This window comes from Brassica rapa, chromosome A02, assembly GCF_000309985.2.
Source record: "Brassica rapa cultivar Chiifu-401-42 chromosome A02, CAAS_Brap_v3.01, whole genome shotgun sequence".
NCBI lineage: Eukaryota > Viridiplantae > Streptophyta > Magnoliopsida > Brassicales > Brassicaceae > Brassica > Brassica rapa.
The window spans coordinates 29,160,311-29,175,108 of NC_024796.2; the positions used below are offsets into that span (position 1 = coordinate 29,160,311).

Sequence of the window (14,798 nt, forward strand, 5' to 3'; positions counted from 1 at the left end):
ATCCTTAGTATATAATCTCATTTCATTCTTTTTTACATTTGAAACACTTAACTTTTTTTCTGGAAACCCATCCAGAAACAATATTTTAACCTTCCAAGATATATGATACCCAAATAAAATACTTGATATCCTTCCAATCTTTCTTATGTAACCAGACGCCAACAACATAACAAAATAAACAGTCATAACTAAAACCGAGTCTTAACTAAAACAAAAAATGTTTTCATGCATCATTCTCATTTCCCAAAGCTCTCATCCACAAATTGGTTGAAGATCTCACAAGACAAGGTTCTCCTTAGCTCCAATGCATTGTCATCATTAATCTTTGTCATGTCTCCTATCTTCAATGACTGGCACTCCAGAATCTTGACAAGAAATATCCCACAGTTGAAAGGATGTTTTGTCTTGGGTAAACCTTGTGCCTGCTCAATCTCAAATGGAATCATCTTCACCTTATCTACCTCATCACCAGAAGATTCCACCAGCAGATTAGAAATCAACACTGTCATATTTAAAAATCAATATCAAGATAGAATCAGTTGAATATTTCAAACCAAGAAACAGATGAATACATCAAATACAGATTGTTTATACATACCTGCCAACTTTTTCACTTGAGGAATATCAATGCTGTTGCTTTCCTTTTGAAAACAATCATATACTGTGATTCTTTTCTTCTTCAAATGAATTTCCATCCCAATCCAGACATTGCTTTTTTTTCCAAGAGTAATCCCATACACAACATCAACATCTTCTCCCCATGTCTTCTCTGGATATACCTTCCCTCTCACAGTATCTTTAAATAAATCGTTGAAAATCTTTTTACCTTTGACCTTTTCTTTCTTGTAAGCCAAATCATCAGAGAGCAAGCAATGCAAGAACTCCATAGGTAGGAAGCACGCCTTTGGAATCTTGTAGTTGTGGAACCAAGCAGCATTCTCATTTCTTCTGCAATTTAGCATTGCAAAGGCTCCATCAATGTGCTGCAAAAAAAAAGGCAAACATTATCTAATTTGTTACTATATAATTTCCTGAAACTAAACAAATCCTTCCTGAATTTTTTTTTAAAAAAAAAGCTCAAGGCAAGAACATATGTAAACAAATTACCTCTTTCTTAAGGTCCTTTTTTGCATTTTCCATGCTTTGAAAGAAAGATTTCCTTATCTTATTATCATTGATTGATAGGGACCTGCAGTCGATTAAAGATTCAAAGGAATTACCAAACCTCTTATACATAAATATAAGAATATATAGACAAGGACAGAAACATGCTTACGTTTCATGCATGCCGGGCTTTAATGTCATCCAATTTTGAAGCCTTGAAAGCTTATGTTCCGCAGGAGTTGAAAACGGATCAACTGCAGGTATAATCTCAGGTATTACAGTTAAAGCCGGATTTCTGTCAGACTTGAATGGAGTTTTTGTGTCTCTAGATCGTTTAGGCACCCTCTCGCTCCTTCTTAGGAAAACATTATCCATTCCTGAATTTTGTGATGAGGCAGCAGCTTTCCTTTTCTTATCAGGCTTCACCTTTAATCAAACAATAGACACCAAGCAAAATATTATCAAATTTGTTGCAATCGGAATTTCTGGAAACCATTCCTGAAACTAAAATGTATGTATATCAAACAATTCACGTGAAGTATAATTCTAGTTATGATTTACCTTATCTGCCATCTTCCAGACTCCATCTTTCCATTCTCTATGAATTCGCAAATCTGAATGTTTGAATAGAATAGTTTCCATAGAAGTATAGAGACACACCGAGTATGTGTTATCACCAAGTACCATGCTAATTTGTCCGCTGCTCCAGCCATTGTTGTAGAAGGCTTCTACCTTATCCATCATCTCAAAGGATTTTTGGTCACTAGTTGGTGTTGCAGGACGTATTTTGTCAGCCGTGATAGTATCCTGAAGTTTCTGAAGTCTATGTTGGTCTGTGAAGAGTGTCGTGTACTCAACTGTCAGCTCCTCTAGTCCTTCACACAGTTTAAGATCAACAACCTTTCCTGGATACCATATTTCGTCATCAGTAGACAAAATTTCAACCTCTGCGCCTATTTGAAAGTGAGCTAGAAGCCTGCTTACTTCAACCTATTAAAAATGAAGATTCAGTAACATCAGCGGTTTTAAATTGTTAGAATAATAATTAAAGATCAAATATACTCGATGCATACCTCGTTTTTTTCTGAAAAATCTATAGCACTTGTCTGAAGATGCTCTGTTTGCTGAGTAATAGGCGGCATCTTCGAAACATATGTGGAAACTAGCTCAGTAGTAGGTTCTGTAGTATCCTTGAGATTTTCTTCTGCTTGATTCTGCTCTGATGGTGTCTCATCGGATTGATCTCCCTCACTTGTCTGAAGGTGCTGTGTTTGCGGAGTAAGAGGCTGTGTCTTCGAAACATCTGTGGAAACTAGCTCAGTAGTAGGTTCTGTAGTATCCTTGAGATATTCTTCCGCTTGATTCTTTCTGCTTGATTGTGAATGCTCTCCTTCACTTGTAGAAAAATATTGGGTCGCAGTTTCTGTCTCACTCTATAAGACAAAAGTAAATGGTAAGAGTTAGTTGAATAGAAAAATATTACCTAAACATTTTAAATATTTCTTCTTACCAAAGCATTCTTATTTTCTTCAATAACTAGTGCAATTAGTGAAGACAATGGAGAGGAAGGTCTGTAATGCACAGCATGTGTATCCTCCTGTAATAACAGTAAAATAAAAGAGGTAGTTATGAAGAAGTTTCTACAATTTAAAATTCAAGTTGTACTTATGAAAGACATTTCTATGCTTACCTTTTTATTGTTTGCTGAAATGATCTCAGTCAATGGCTGTGTAGCCTCATACGTTTCCTCTGTTACCGTCTGCAAAAAAAACAAAAAAAAGTCAGGTAGGGGATCAAAAACACGTACAAAAGCTTTCAAACATTACTTGAAATCTCCAAGATTTTTTGAACATTTACCTGCTGTTTCTGAATTGGAGTAAAAACTTGAGCCTCAATACTCTTTGGAGATATTGGAGAAGAAGGTGTCTCATTCATTTCCAGTGTTTCTTTTTGCAAAACTTGAGTCTGAGCAGCAGGTGACTCAATCACAATCTGCAAAAAATATCAGGAAAGGCCATCATGAATACATTCAATTATAATTTCTAGAGTAAATATTACCTCATCATCTGGTTTTCCTTCTCCTTGATTAGTTTTGGGTGGCGTTTCATCAGTAGAGGTTTGTGTTTCCCTCTGCCAAAAATTAGAAAGGTCTATATATGTAAATCACCCAAAACTAATTGTAAACTCCAACTGTCATTGAGCATATACCTCTTTTGTCAGATTAGGAGTAAAAACTTGAGTATCAAGGGCAGGCGTGTCATCCGATGGCTCTCTCTCAATCTGTAAAAATTATCACGAAGTCAATCCAGAGTACGTTCTAAAGCTTCCAAACATTAACTTAAAAATCCAAGATTTTTTTTGACCATGTACCTGCTGAGTCTGACTTGGAGTATAAACGGGAGTTTCAATACTCTTTGGAGCTATTGGAGAAGAAGGTGTCTCATTCATTTCTACTGTTTCTTTCTGCAAAACTTGACTCTGACTAGCAGGTGACTCACTTGTTAATTTCTCTCTCACAATCTGCAAAAAAATATCAGGAATGGCCATCATGAATACATTCAACTATAATTTCTAGAATAAATATTACCTCATCATCTGGTTTTCCATCTTGATTAGGATTGGATGGCCTCTCACCGGTAGACGTTTCTGTTTCTTTCTGTCAAAAATCAGAAAAGCCTTTATATGTAAAAAAAAATCACCCAAAACTAATTTGTAAACTCCAACTGTGAAAACAATATCATTGAGCATATACCTCTTTTGTCAGATTAGGAGAGAATACTTGAGTATCAAGGGCAGGAGTTTCATCATCTGATTCATTCATTGTGTCCTGCAAAAATCAAGAATGCATTCTAGAATATGTACAAAAGCTTCCAAATATTACTTCAAAACTCAACAATATTTTATTGGTTACATACCTCATTTGTCAAATTAGGCTGTTGAGACATTGGAGATAAAGGCGTCTCACTCGATGATTGCGTGTAATCCTGCAAAAATCAGGAAGGCATTCAGGATTTTGTACAAGAATTTCCAAATATTTTCTTAAAAATTTTTGAGCATATACCTCATTTTGTTGAGACTTTGGAGATGCAGCTGATTCAATCATTGTCTCCTGCAAAAATCAGGAATGCATTCAAGAAGTACAAAAGCTTTCCAAATATTACTTCAAAACTCAACAATATTTATTGGTTACATACCTCATGTGTCAAATTAGGCTGTTGAGACATTGGAGATAAAGGTGTCTCACTCGATGGTTGCGTGTGAGACATTGGAGATAAAGGTGTCCCACTGGATCGCTGTTTGTCAAATATTAGGAAGGCATTCAAGAATATGTACAAGATCTTCCAAAAAATACTTGAAAATGCAAATGTAAAAGAAGATGTTTTGAGAATTTACCTTTTGTGTCACGTTAGTGGGAAAAACATTGCTGTTTCCTTCCAACTCTGACACACGAGCTCTAAGATGTATGTTTTCTTCTTCCAGTAATGACATTCGATCCTTCATGCTCTTCAGATTCTCCTCCATTACCGTGATGATCCTGTTCACTTTTTCATTTACTGAATCCTCATCAATCGGAGTAGAAGCTTGGCCAGTCTCCTTATTTGCCATCATTTGAATAAGAGCATCCAATGTGTCAAATGTGTCTACACACCTATTTTCCCAGTCATCGGCTGTAATCTTGTACCCTTTCTTTGTTACATCTTTCACTGTTTCCAACTCGTCACTATATTTGTCTTCAATGGAGATATCATCTTCTGGATCATGAGGAATAGAAGGTAGTATGCAATGGACCTTCAGCTGAGAATATTTCAAAAAAAGACCAATGAGAAACATATTAAAAAGAAGAAGCCAAATAAACTGAGAAACATATACTTGGAAAAGCTTACCTTTGTATCAGCTTCAACCTGTAAAACCCTATCAAGTGATGGATTCTCTACCTCAGTGTATTTTTCACACAAGTAAGTCGGCCCAGGAACCTCAACTGTTGGTACACACTTACTGAACTTATCCTTAGCAAAGGAATCGACTCTAGTATCCAAAGAAGGAATACTAGAGGATAACCTTGCAACTCAAATTTGGATTTATTCTCCAAATGATTCGCGACAGCGTTTTGAATTGACTTCAGGAGCACAATGTAAGCCTCTTTTCCCCATGGATATGTCATATCCTGTGCATTTTTCGCATATTCCAAAGGAAAACTCCCTCCTTTGCTCTTCCGCAATAATATGCTCTCTACCAGGATGAGCATTGCGAGGCATATTCTCTCCTCAGAAGCATCTTCTCTTGTGTTTCTGAGCTGGTCCACCACGTCACTTAACTTATGACTACGCCCCTTTAGCAATTCCCAATTAAATCTCTCGGTTTCCCTTCGTGGTCCTTCTAATGCACCACTACATTTCAAGCCTGTCATCATATGAAATTCTCTTATAGAGAACCTCATTGGCTGCGCACCGAAATGGAACCAGGCTTCATTCTCCTTGACAGAAACGATGCTTCTAGTGAGAATGGCGTAGACTATCTTTGCTGATAACTTCAATCCTCTCTCACTGAGCTTCATTACAGGTCCCAGAAATGATCCTCGGACTCTTATCATCTCATCTGGTTTTAGGATGCTTTTGACAATAGAGATATAATCTGAACCAGAGTATTGGTTGATTGCTGACTTTTCCTTTGGCTGTGAACCAATAGGATACTTCAGCCTGGCAGTGCTAGTTTTAGAGGTACTGAATCTCCCATCTTGTTTCTATCCTGCGTAGACAAGAAAAAAAAAATCCAATTTTCAGGAAGGGTTTCCTGAAACAATACAAATACAAAACAACACAAAAGTCTTCATTTGCTTCGCTTGTTAATAAGAACGAGTAACACACAAATCAAAATCAAAACGCAAGCTTCCCAAATTTTAATTCAAAAACCCTAATTTTAAAAAGTTACCGATTTTGAGAGTAGAGAGTGTGACGCTGATGATTAGATAGCCGGAGAAGATGATTATCGAGCCGGAGAAGATGATTAGCGAGCCGGAGAAGATGATTAGCGAGCCGGAGAAGACGATTAGCGAGCCGGAGAAGATGATTCCCGAGCCGGAGACTTCGATTCCCGAGTCGGAGAAGATGATTCCCGAGCCGGAGACGACGATTCCCGAGTCGGAGAAGATGATTCCCGAGCCGGAGACGACGATTCCCGAGTCGGAGACGACAGTGCCGGTGAGGGTTTGAAGATTCCCGAGAGGAGACGACACGATTCGCGATCGAATGAAATGAAATGTTTTTTTTTTCTATTCTTATAACAAAGGGTATAAAGGTAAATTACCCCTTTAATGAAACCTATTTTTGTGACTTCTGATCCTGAGTGCTAGTTTGGGGAGGAAAACTTCAAAAGGTGCTATTATTGACAATTGCCCGTTAATAAAATATGCATTGAAAATGCAAAAACTATATCTTTTTGAAACAAAAAAAAAATTTTATGTAATTTTATGAAACGGAAGGAGTAATAATTAAAATAATTTTAAATGTATATTTTTGGTAATAAATGCATATTTGGGATTCAAATGGGGAAACCCGGTTCAAACTTAACCAGCTAGGGTTCGTCGTTTACAAGCGGAGGTATACACTAATACACATGTTTGTATATAAAGGTCCAAATCTATAAAAGGAGATAGAGTGGCTGAGTATCCGGGAAACACATAACTTAAGTAGAGAGATAGAGAGATACCAAAGGGTCCACGAAAGACCCGTGCTCAGCTTTGATTCTCTCAATCTCTTCGGTTTCATTTAATTTTTTTATAATCATTTTTTCTTGTGCGACTTGGATCAATCTCATCGATCTGAAAGAATGAAGCGTGAGTATTTGGATTACATATTGGTACCATTAGGGATGGGTTTGATGATATTCTATCATCTGTGGCTTCTCCACCGTATCATTCATCGCCCATCTTCCACTGTCGTTGGCCTCAACGCCTTCAATCGCCGCCTCTGGGTCCAAGCCATGATGGAGGTCTTTTCCTTTTCTTATTATCATACTTTTGTTGCTTTCTTCTCGTATATAAGTATTAAGTAGACCATTGCTTATTTTTAAGTAAAAAAGGAGTAGATGATTTATTTTGTCATAGATTTGGATCCATCCATGTTTATCTGCATGAGTCGATGATCAATTTTCTGGAAAATGAAAAAAAAATCTTTAAAAAATATTTTTTTTGATTAAGCTCATTGGTTATAGTCTGAGGGTTGGGTATAACTGAGAATCCCGTGAATATCTACCAACCCGTGTGGATGTGCGTTTATCTTCTCATATAGTATAACTTTTTTTTGGTGAAAGTTGCATATAGTGTTTACTGCTTACACATAAATAATATAAATATAAATGTAATCTGAATAACATATGATCATTGACATATAAGTGAATACATGTGTAAAGATTTTCCTGGAAAATAAAATCTTGCCAATCGTTTCAGTTCCTTCTGTATTGGAGGATGAGATGTTGAGAATCTGTGCATATTACACATACTATAATAATCATCATGCATGTTGTTATTTCGAGAGATTTCTCTTTTCATATGTGAACATAATAATTAGATTTAAAAAAAAAAATCAGATTCTGAAGATTTCCTTAATAAATGAGTCCCCAAGTGTGAAAGTTAAGGCACTGAAAATATGCTTTGCATTTCTTGAGGAATAAAACACAGATGCTAATGTTCTTACTTTTCAAAAAAATATAAAAAAAGAAAAACAGTTTATGTTCTCCACCAATAATATTCCTCGTTTTGGTTTTCAGATTCCTTGTACAATTTATTTACAACTAATATATACCCTTACAACAAATGAGAGCAGGACGCATCTAAAAATGGTGTTCTAGCGGTTCAAACGCCACGGAACAACATAATGGCGTCAACACTATTGGCATCAACCGCAATAATGCTGTGTTCACTAATCGCGGTACTAATGACTAGCGGTACAGGGGAACGATCGGTATGGTTTGTGTTTGGAGACAAAAGCGACCAAGCTTTCTCCATTAAGTTTTTCGCAATCCTTGTTTGCTTCTTAGTCGCGTTTCTTCTAAACGTCCAATCAATCCGTTATTACAGCCATGCAAGCATCCTCATCAATGTCCCTTTTAAACAGCTCATGGCTGTTTCTTCGGGTGGTCATAGTCTTATGATAAACCAAGACTATGTGGCTGCAACAGTTAACCGTGGGAGCTACTTCTGGTCGTTAGGACTAAGAGCGTTCTACTTCTCATCGCCTTTGTTCCTATGGATCTTTGGTCCCATCCCGATGTTCATTACTTGTTGCGTTCTTGTTTCGTTGTTGTACTTTCTTGATTTAACATTTGACTCGATGGCTTGTAGCGTTGAGGTTGCAGATGTGGAGGAGACTGAGATTAGAAGCTTAGCTGAAAATGTGTAGTAAGTGGTTGAGAGATTGAGGAGAGTTCTGTTTACTAGAACTGATCTTATGACTTATGAGTTGTATCGATTCAGGTTCAATGGTTGTTGAACCGTGTTGCTTATTGAATAAAAATTTGTCATTTCCAAGCTTTTCTGATATGAACTATATTATCTAATATACCTTATGTTTTATATTTGTTTCTTTGACATCATATCTAATAGTTTTTTTTTTTGCTAAACTATATTTGGTTAATAGTTGCGTATGAGTTTATATTAACATTGGCATGTTTATGTTCAACTTTTTGTTACCAGATCTGAAAGTACTTAGGTCTATTACAAACTAAATATATTTTCTAATAATAAACTCAACTGGAGGTGCATCAGAAATACTTTTAACTTCTAGTAACATTTCCCAACGTTGAAGGTTTTTTTTTAATGGGGCATCCTAAATTCCTAATACTGGTATAGTTTTTTTTCCTTAGGTAAAAATTTAATGTGTACTTATATCAAATAAACTATATTGATCATCCAGTGAACCTTACTATGAGGTCACATTTTAATTGTGTTTTGGACAACCACATTAGTTGTTTGGGATCTCCTTTCGAGGCATTATATAATCAGGACAAATGTTAAGAAATCTAAAAAGGTCAAACTGATTTTTTTTAACACTGAGTTATTAATGATATTACAACTATGAGAAAAATACGCGATTCAAAAACCAACAATACTACCTATCTTATGAGGATCTACGCCTAACTGCATCGTCTGAACCGTTTTACGAAGATCCACGTCTGACCGGATTTACTAATTAAAAAAAATGATTTAGAGGTATGAGATTATTGACAATTAGTGTGTTTCGATCTCTTTGAGATTTAATGCAGTTTTTTCAATAAAAAAAGATTTACTTTAGTATATTGTTTTAAATAACAGAAATCCATATTCAAAACCTGTATAGTTCTGTTTATATTTTTTTATATGCATTTTTGGTAACTTTCTTTTAACATTTTCAAATTATGACAAATTACAATTATTATGGAATACTTTTAACTTTACCTCAAATTTGATACCATTTTTCAAATTTATTTTTGAATAATAATTATTTTCATAAATATTTTAAGTTTATTATAGAAAACACAAAATTAACTTTTCTAAATCATTTATAAATGTTTAAATATTATTTATAGAAGCTTATATACCTAATTCCAAATCCTAAATAATACTCTAAACAATAATCAATACACTTTAATTATGAGAATTCGGCCAAAAAAAATCTCAACTTTGCACGAATTGCCAAAAGAAACATGAACTTTTGGGCTGACAAAAAAAACACCAAAAAATTCCAAAAAATTAAAAAAATAAAGAAGATTTTTAATTTTAATTTCTAAATTAATTTTATAAATATCTTCTTTATTTTTTTAATTTTCTTGGAATTTTAAAGATCTTATTAAGTTTTTAGAGAATTTTTTATACTCAATCAATACCAAATAAAAGTAAACATGTTAGTAAGTACATTGAAAGTGCTAGTAGCCCAGTGGTAAAATACCTTACCATTTGACCAACTAACCTGAGTTCGAATCGAGGGGTCTATATATTTTTAATTTCAAATCATGTTTATTTTGGCAATTCGTGCAAAATTGAGGTTTTTTTTTTACCGAATTATCCTCTAATTATCTACTCTATTAATTTGGAGTCCTAAATTTTATCTACTTAAAAATGTTATCACTTAAATTTGAAATGGTCCAACAAAACATGTAACAGTATTTAGAACATAAATACTATTAAAATAAGATAATCCCTATTTATTAGTCTTACTTCATTGTAATAAATTAATAAATTGCTACAGATTTTTCTAACAGAATTTTACCCTCCACTGAAAGTATTTTCGTCCAACTTAATTTGGTTATGTTACATACTTACGAGATCCACTAATATTAACTAGAGTTTATCCCGCACACTGTGCGGGTATATTTTTATTTTATAAATATTTAATTTTGATATTATTATATAAATTTAAATATACAATTTATATCTTAGTGTTATGTATTTTATAACTCTTTAATTTTATTGTTTAGGTTTCTTATTACTTTATTAATATAGGGATTTGTTTTATATATTTTACCTTTTTTATTACGTTTTCGAGTTTTCATAATTTGAAATAAGCAAATAAAAATATTCTTCAACATATGATTTTTGAAAATATATAGCTGTAGAAATAAATTTTTAACATATGCTAATAACTTCATTTGTATAAAAACAAATCTGACATGATTAACAAATTTGAACCCGTTTTAGTGGTACATGATAATTTATTTAAATGAAAGCATTATATTACTTAATTACAAAATTAATTAATGCAATATTTAATAAAAATTATTTAAAAATTTAGTAGGATTTTGTTAGATTTTTTTCAACAGATTTTGTTATAACTGAAGATAAAATTCAAATCTATAGTTAAAATTAATTTATTATTAATAAAGTAATAAGAAACCTAAACAATAAAATTATCTACTATTTTTATCTACTATTTAGAAGTCTATTAGTGTTATGTATTTTATAACTCTTTAATTCATATTATGTGATTAATGAAATGGTTCTAATAGACTTCTAAATAGTAGATAAAAATGGTATTTTTCTTTTAATAGAGAAGATGGACAAAATATGTTTGTCATATACAAAAACATAATCTTATAGACTCCATTTGATGTTTATAGATTACAATTATTGCTCCAACATTATAATATAAGTTCTAATTCTTATTACAATAACATGATATCTGAGACATGAAAAATATATCATCTTCAAATATTATTTCTACCCATCATATGGGAAAAAAACTATTGTTTCAATGAGGGTTTCAAAAATCATGTATAGGAAAATGTGTTTTCTTGCGGATATTTTTTTTAACAACGAACGACTGTTCTATTATTCAAATTAGAGATGGTCTGTATAACTAAACTGGAATAGAACAACTAATGTAAAACAATTCTCTATAAAAAGACCGTGCAGATCAAGCTAAAGAATCGACAATTCATTGCGCGCTCTTGGGATATAGGAATCTTGAAATCCCAGAAGCAAATCTGGAGAGTCTTGGTGGCATTTTAGAAGCTTCATTTTCTCTATTAAAAGAGAATTACAATTTCTATCTACCAATTACATATATTTAATTATTTACATTAATCTATTAAATATAAAGTATTTCTGAAAGTTTTAATAATTATAAAGATATTAATAACCAATCAATTTTAACTATAAATGTAAACTGTTCTATTAGTTATAACAAAATCTGTTGAGACAAATCTCACACAATGTTACTAAAATTTTTAAGTATTTTTTCTAAAATTAATGCACATTGATTAATTTTTTAATTAGTAATATTATAATATTATAAATTAATGTTAAATAAAATTATGCTGTTTTATTAAAAACAAATATAATTACACTCTATATTTTGTTAAAATAGAAGTAAACTATAATTGCAAGGCGTCATCAACACAGTCAAAAATCTATTGATCAACTACGAAGACTTATAGACAAGACAGTAAGAAATCGAATCAGTTCACTCAGATATAAACCAGACCACAAACTAGAGGGATTACTAAGAAGATGGTTCCAAGTCACACTTTAGTGTCTGTTCAGCATTGATGCTATTCTTTTTTACAGCATTGAGCATTTGTAAATAACATTCTTTTTTATAGATCAATAAAATTGAAATTTCTTCAAAAAAAAATTAAGAATTAGATATGAAAATTGTATTAAATTGGTAAATTAACATATTTTTAAAAATCACTTTCATTTAATTTAATAAAAATATCATTTACCGTTAAAGGATTAAAATTTATAAATTAAGTAATATTTTATACAAAACAATTGTTTAACATATGTTAAAATTTTATATCTACAACTATATATTATCTAATTAAATTTGAAAATAAAAAAATATATTATCTAAAAATAATTATATACAAAATATAATATTATGTAACTAACCTTTAATTTAAGTGTTATTTACAAAATATGCTATTTGATAACTTTGAAATTTTTATAATACATTAACGATAATAATGATAAATCAATTTTAACTTAAAATTAAAATTTTACTATATATTATCAAATATGTAGAGAAAAATATAAAAATCCTTATCAATAATTTCAGATTTTTAATAATATAATTCATTACTTTACTAACAAAAAAATCAAAAGTCATATAATTTCCAAGCTCAAAAAAGTTATGTATTAATTTTCAAATTTCTCTTGACCAAATATACAATTTTGAAAATAAATATATCAAACTCAAATAATAATATTCAAAATTTTACAAAATATAAAATAATAGATGATAAAGTATATATTTTTTAATTGCAGCACGATAAAAATAATGTTGTAAAAATTATAGTGGCATAATATTTTGAAAACTGAAGTTAATAACAAAAACAATTAATATCATAATATTCAAAAATATCATATATTGGTAAAATACACTAAAATAATGTGAAAGATGATCTATACATAAAATCTAATAAAATAATATGATTAAATTACTTAAACTGAAAATTGTATTTACTTATAATTCATACAATATACTAAAATAATAGATGCTAAAGTATATTTTTACGCACAACATGGAATAAATTATTCTAAACAAATATCAGTTATATAGTGTAGCTAAATAAACTTTCAAATTTTATTCAAACTGTAGAAATTTAAAAAAAAATATTCTCAAAGAGAATTTCTATTCGGTTATTTCATATTATGAATTTATTGTATCGAACTCAAAAATATATTAGTATGTAATAAAAATTAATAACAAAGTAAAATATATAAAACAAATCATTATATATTAATAACGTCAAATAAGAAACCTAACCAAGAAGATTATAGAATTACACATTATAAAATACTAAAATGTAAATTATATATTTAAAAGTTTTGCGACAATATACATTTATAAAATAAAAATTATCCGCACGGACGTGCGGGTCAAAATCTAGTTGTTTTTGTAAAGAAAGGATCCAGAAATAGGTTCATGAACACCATCCATACCACTATAAAAAGCAACGAATGAAATAATAAAACAGAAGTTGCGGTCAATATGTAGGATCATCAAAACACCAAACCACTCAACGTAAAACCGTTTTCAATACTAGTTATCCAGGTACAAAATTATTAGTTAAAGATATGTGTTTATGGTAACTTTCTTTTAACATTTATTTTTTAAATACGATAAGGTACCATTGATATTATTTTCGCATGTAACCTTCTGCAACAAACGCTTAAATAAATAATTTTATAATTTTAGAGCAATTTTGAAAATGTACCAACTGATTTTTATATTTTATACGGCATTAGAAATGCATATGTAAACGTGATGTTTTAAGCAGTCTGTGGTGATGCACGGTGCACCAATCAAATCCTTTTAACATATCCAGCGTACGACTCACAAGTCAAAACAAACTTTTAAGATACAGGAAACTCGGACCTAAAATTGAGGACTTTGTTGAAAGAAAATCTTAAATTAGACTCTTGTTTCAACAACAACTAAAATACTCCCTCCGTTCTATTTTATTTGTTTTTTTAGGTTTATACATATAGATTAAAAAAATTAATTTTACATATTTTTAAAATAAAATATCATTGTCTATACACATAACTATATTTCAACCAATAAAAAAATTAACTGAAAATATTATTTAATAAATTTGCATTAAAATTAGAAAAAACATCACTTATTTGTAAACGAATACTTTATTTTACAATGACAGTTATATTGAAACCGATGGAGTACAGAGGTTGGTAGGGCTAGGGGCCTAGGGCCAGGTCGTTAGCAAATACTACATTCTCTGGTGCATTAGCTTTGGTCGCAGTAACATTCTCAGGTGTTGCACCCACGGGCTTTACCACTATAGAAGAAGATTGTTCTGTGGTTGCAACCGTTTGTTGCTTCAGTCGCTGTTGGCTCTTTTTGCAGTTAGGCTGAGAAAATCTATTTGGTATAGTTCAATTGGGTTTTCATTTATTGGGCTTTGATAACAAACTCTAGTAGTGAAATGCGCTCGTTAGAAGAAATAGGAAGCTCTCTTCCTCAACCCCGTGGCCAAGTGGATGCACTGATTCTAGGATCCCTTCATCTGCTCTTTTGTTATTCCCTTGTTTTTAGCTTTTTTGGCAAGGTATAACATAAATTAGATCTACTTTGTTTTGTAAATCTGAACCTTCATCTTTATGATATTTATCATTTAGAAAAAAAAAAAAAAGCGCTCGTTAGCCTAATGTAGTTTTTCTTATTTGCAACTTATGGACCACTATCCAAACTTGTCCG

The 14,798-nt window shown here is 31.6% G+C and overlaps 2 protein-coding genes across 2 annotated transcripts; one reads left to right on the forward strand and one right to left on the reverse strand.

Annotated features, from left to right (window-relative positions):
• Window positions 1-116: 116 nt before the first annotated feature.
• LOC117132020 lies at window positions 117-5,659 on the reverse strand. Its single transcript, XM_033285326.1, has 20 exons — window positions 5,223-5,659; window positions 4,989-5,130; window positions 4,498-4,899; window positions 4,299-4,397; window positions 4,166-4,213; window positions 4,020-4,088; window positions 3,857-3,931; window positions 3,692-3,760; window positions 3,475-3,624; window positions 3,313-3,384; window positions 3,163-3,234; window positions 2,962-3,096; window positions 2,795-2,863; window positions 2,615-2,701; window positions 2,178-2,537; window positions 1,666-2,094; window positions 1,277-1,530; window positions 1,108-1,189; window positions 599-983; window positions 117-502 (listed from the first exon to the last, which is right to left on the reverse strand). The coding sequence occupies exons 1-20, from the start codon at window positions 5,657-5,659 to the stop codon at window positions 237-239; spliced, it is 3,702 nt and encodes a 1,233-aa protein (XP_033141217.1). The 3' UTR covers window positions 117-236.
• On the forward strand, window positions 5,105-8,716 carry LOC103854850. Its single transcript, XM_009131807.3, has 2 exons — window positions 5,105-7,092; window positions 7,926-8,716. The coding sequence occupies exons 1-2, from the start codon at window positions 6,931-6,933 to the stop codon at window positions 8,499-8,501; spliced, it is 738 nt and encodes a 245-aa protein (XP_009130055.1). The 5' UTR covers window positions 5,105-6,930; the 3' UTR covers window positions 8,502-8,716.
• Window positions 8,717-14,798: the final 6,082 nt, after the last annotated feature.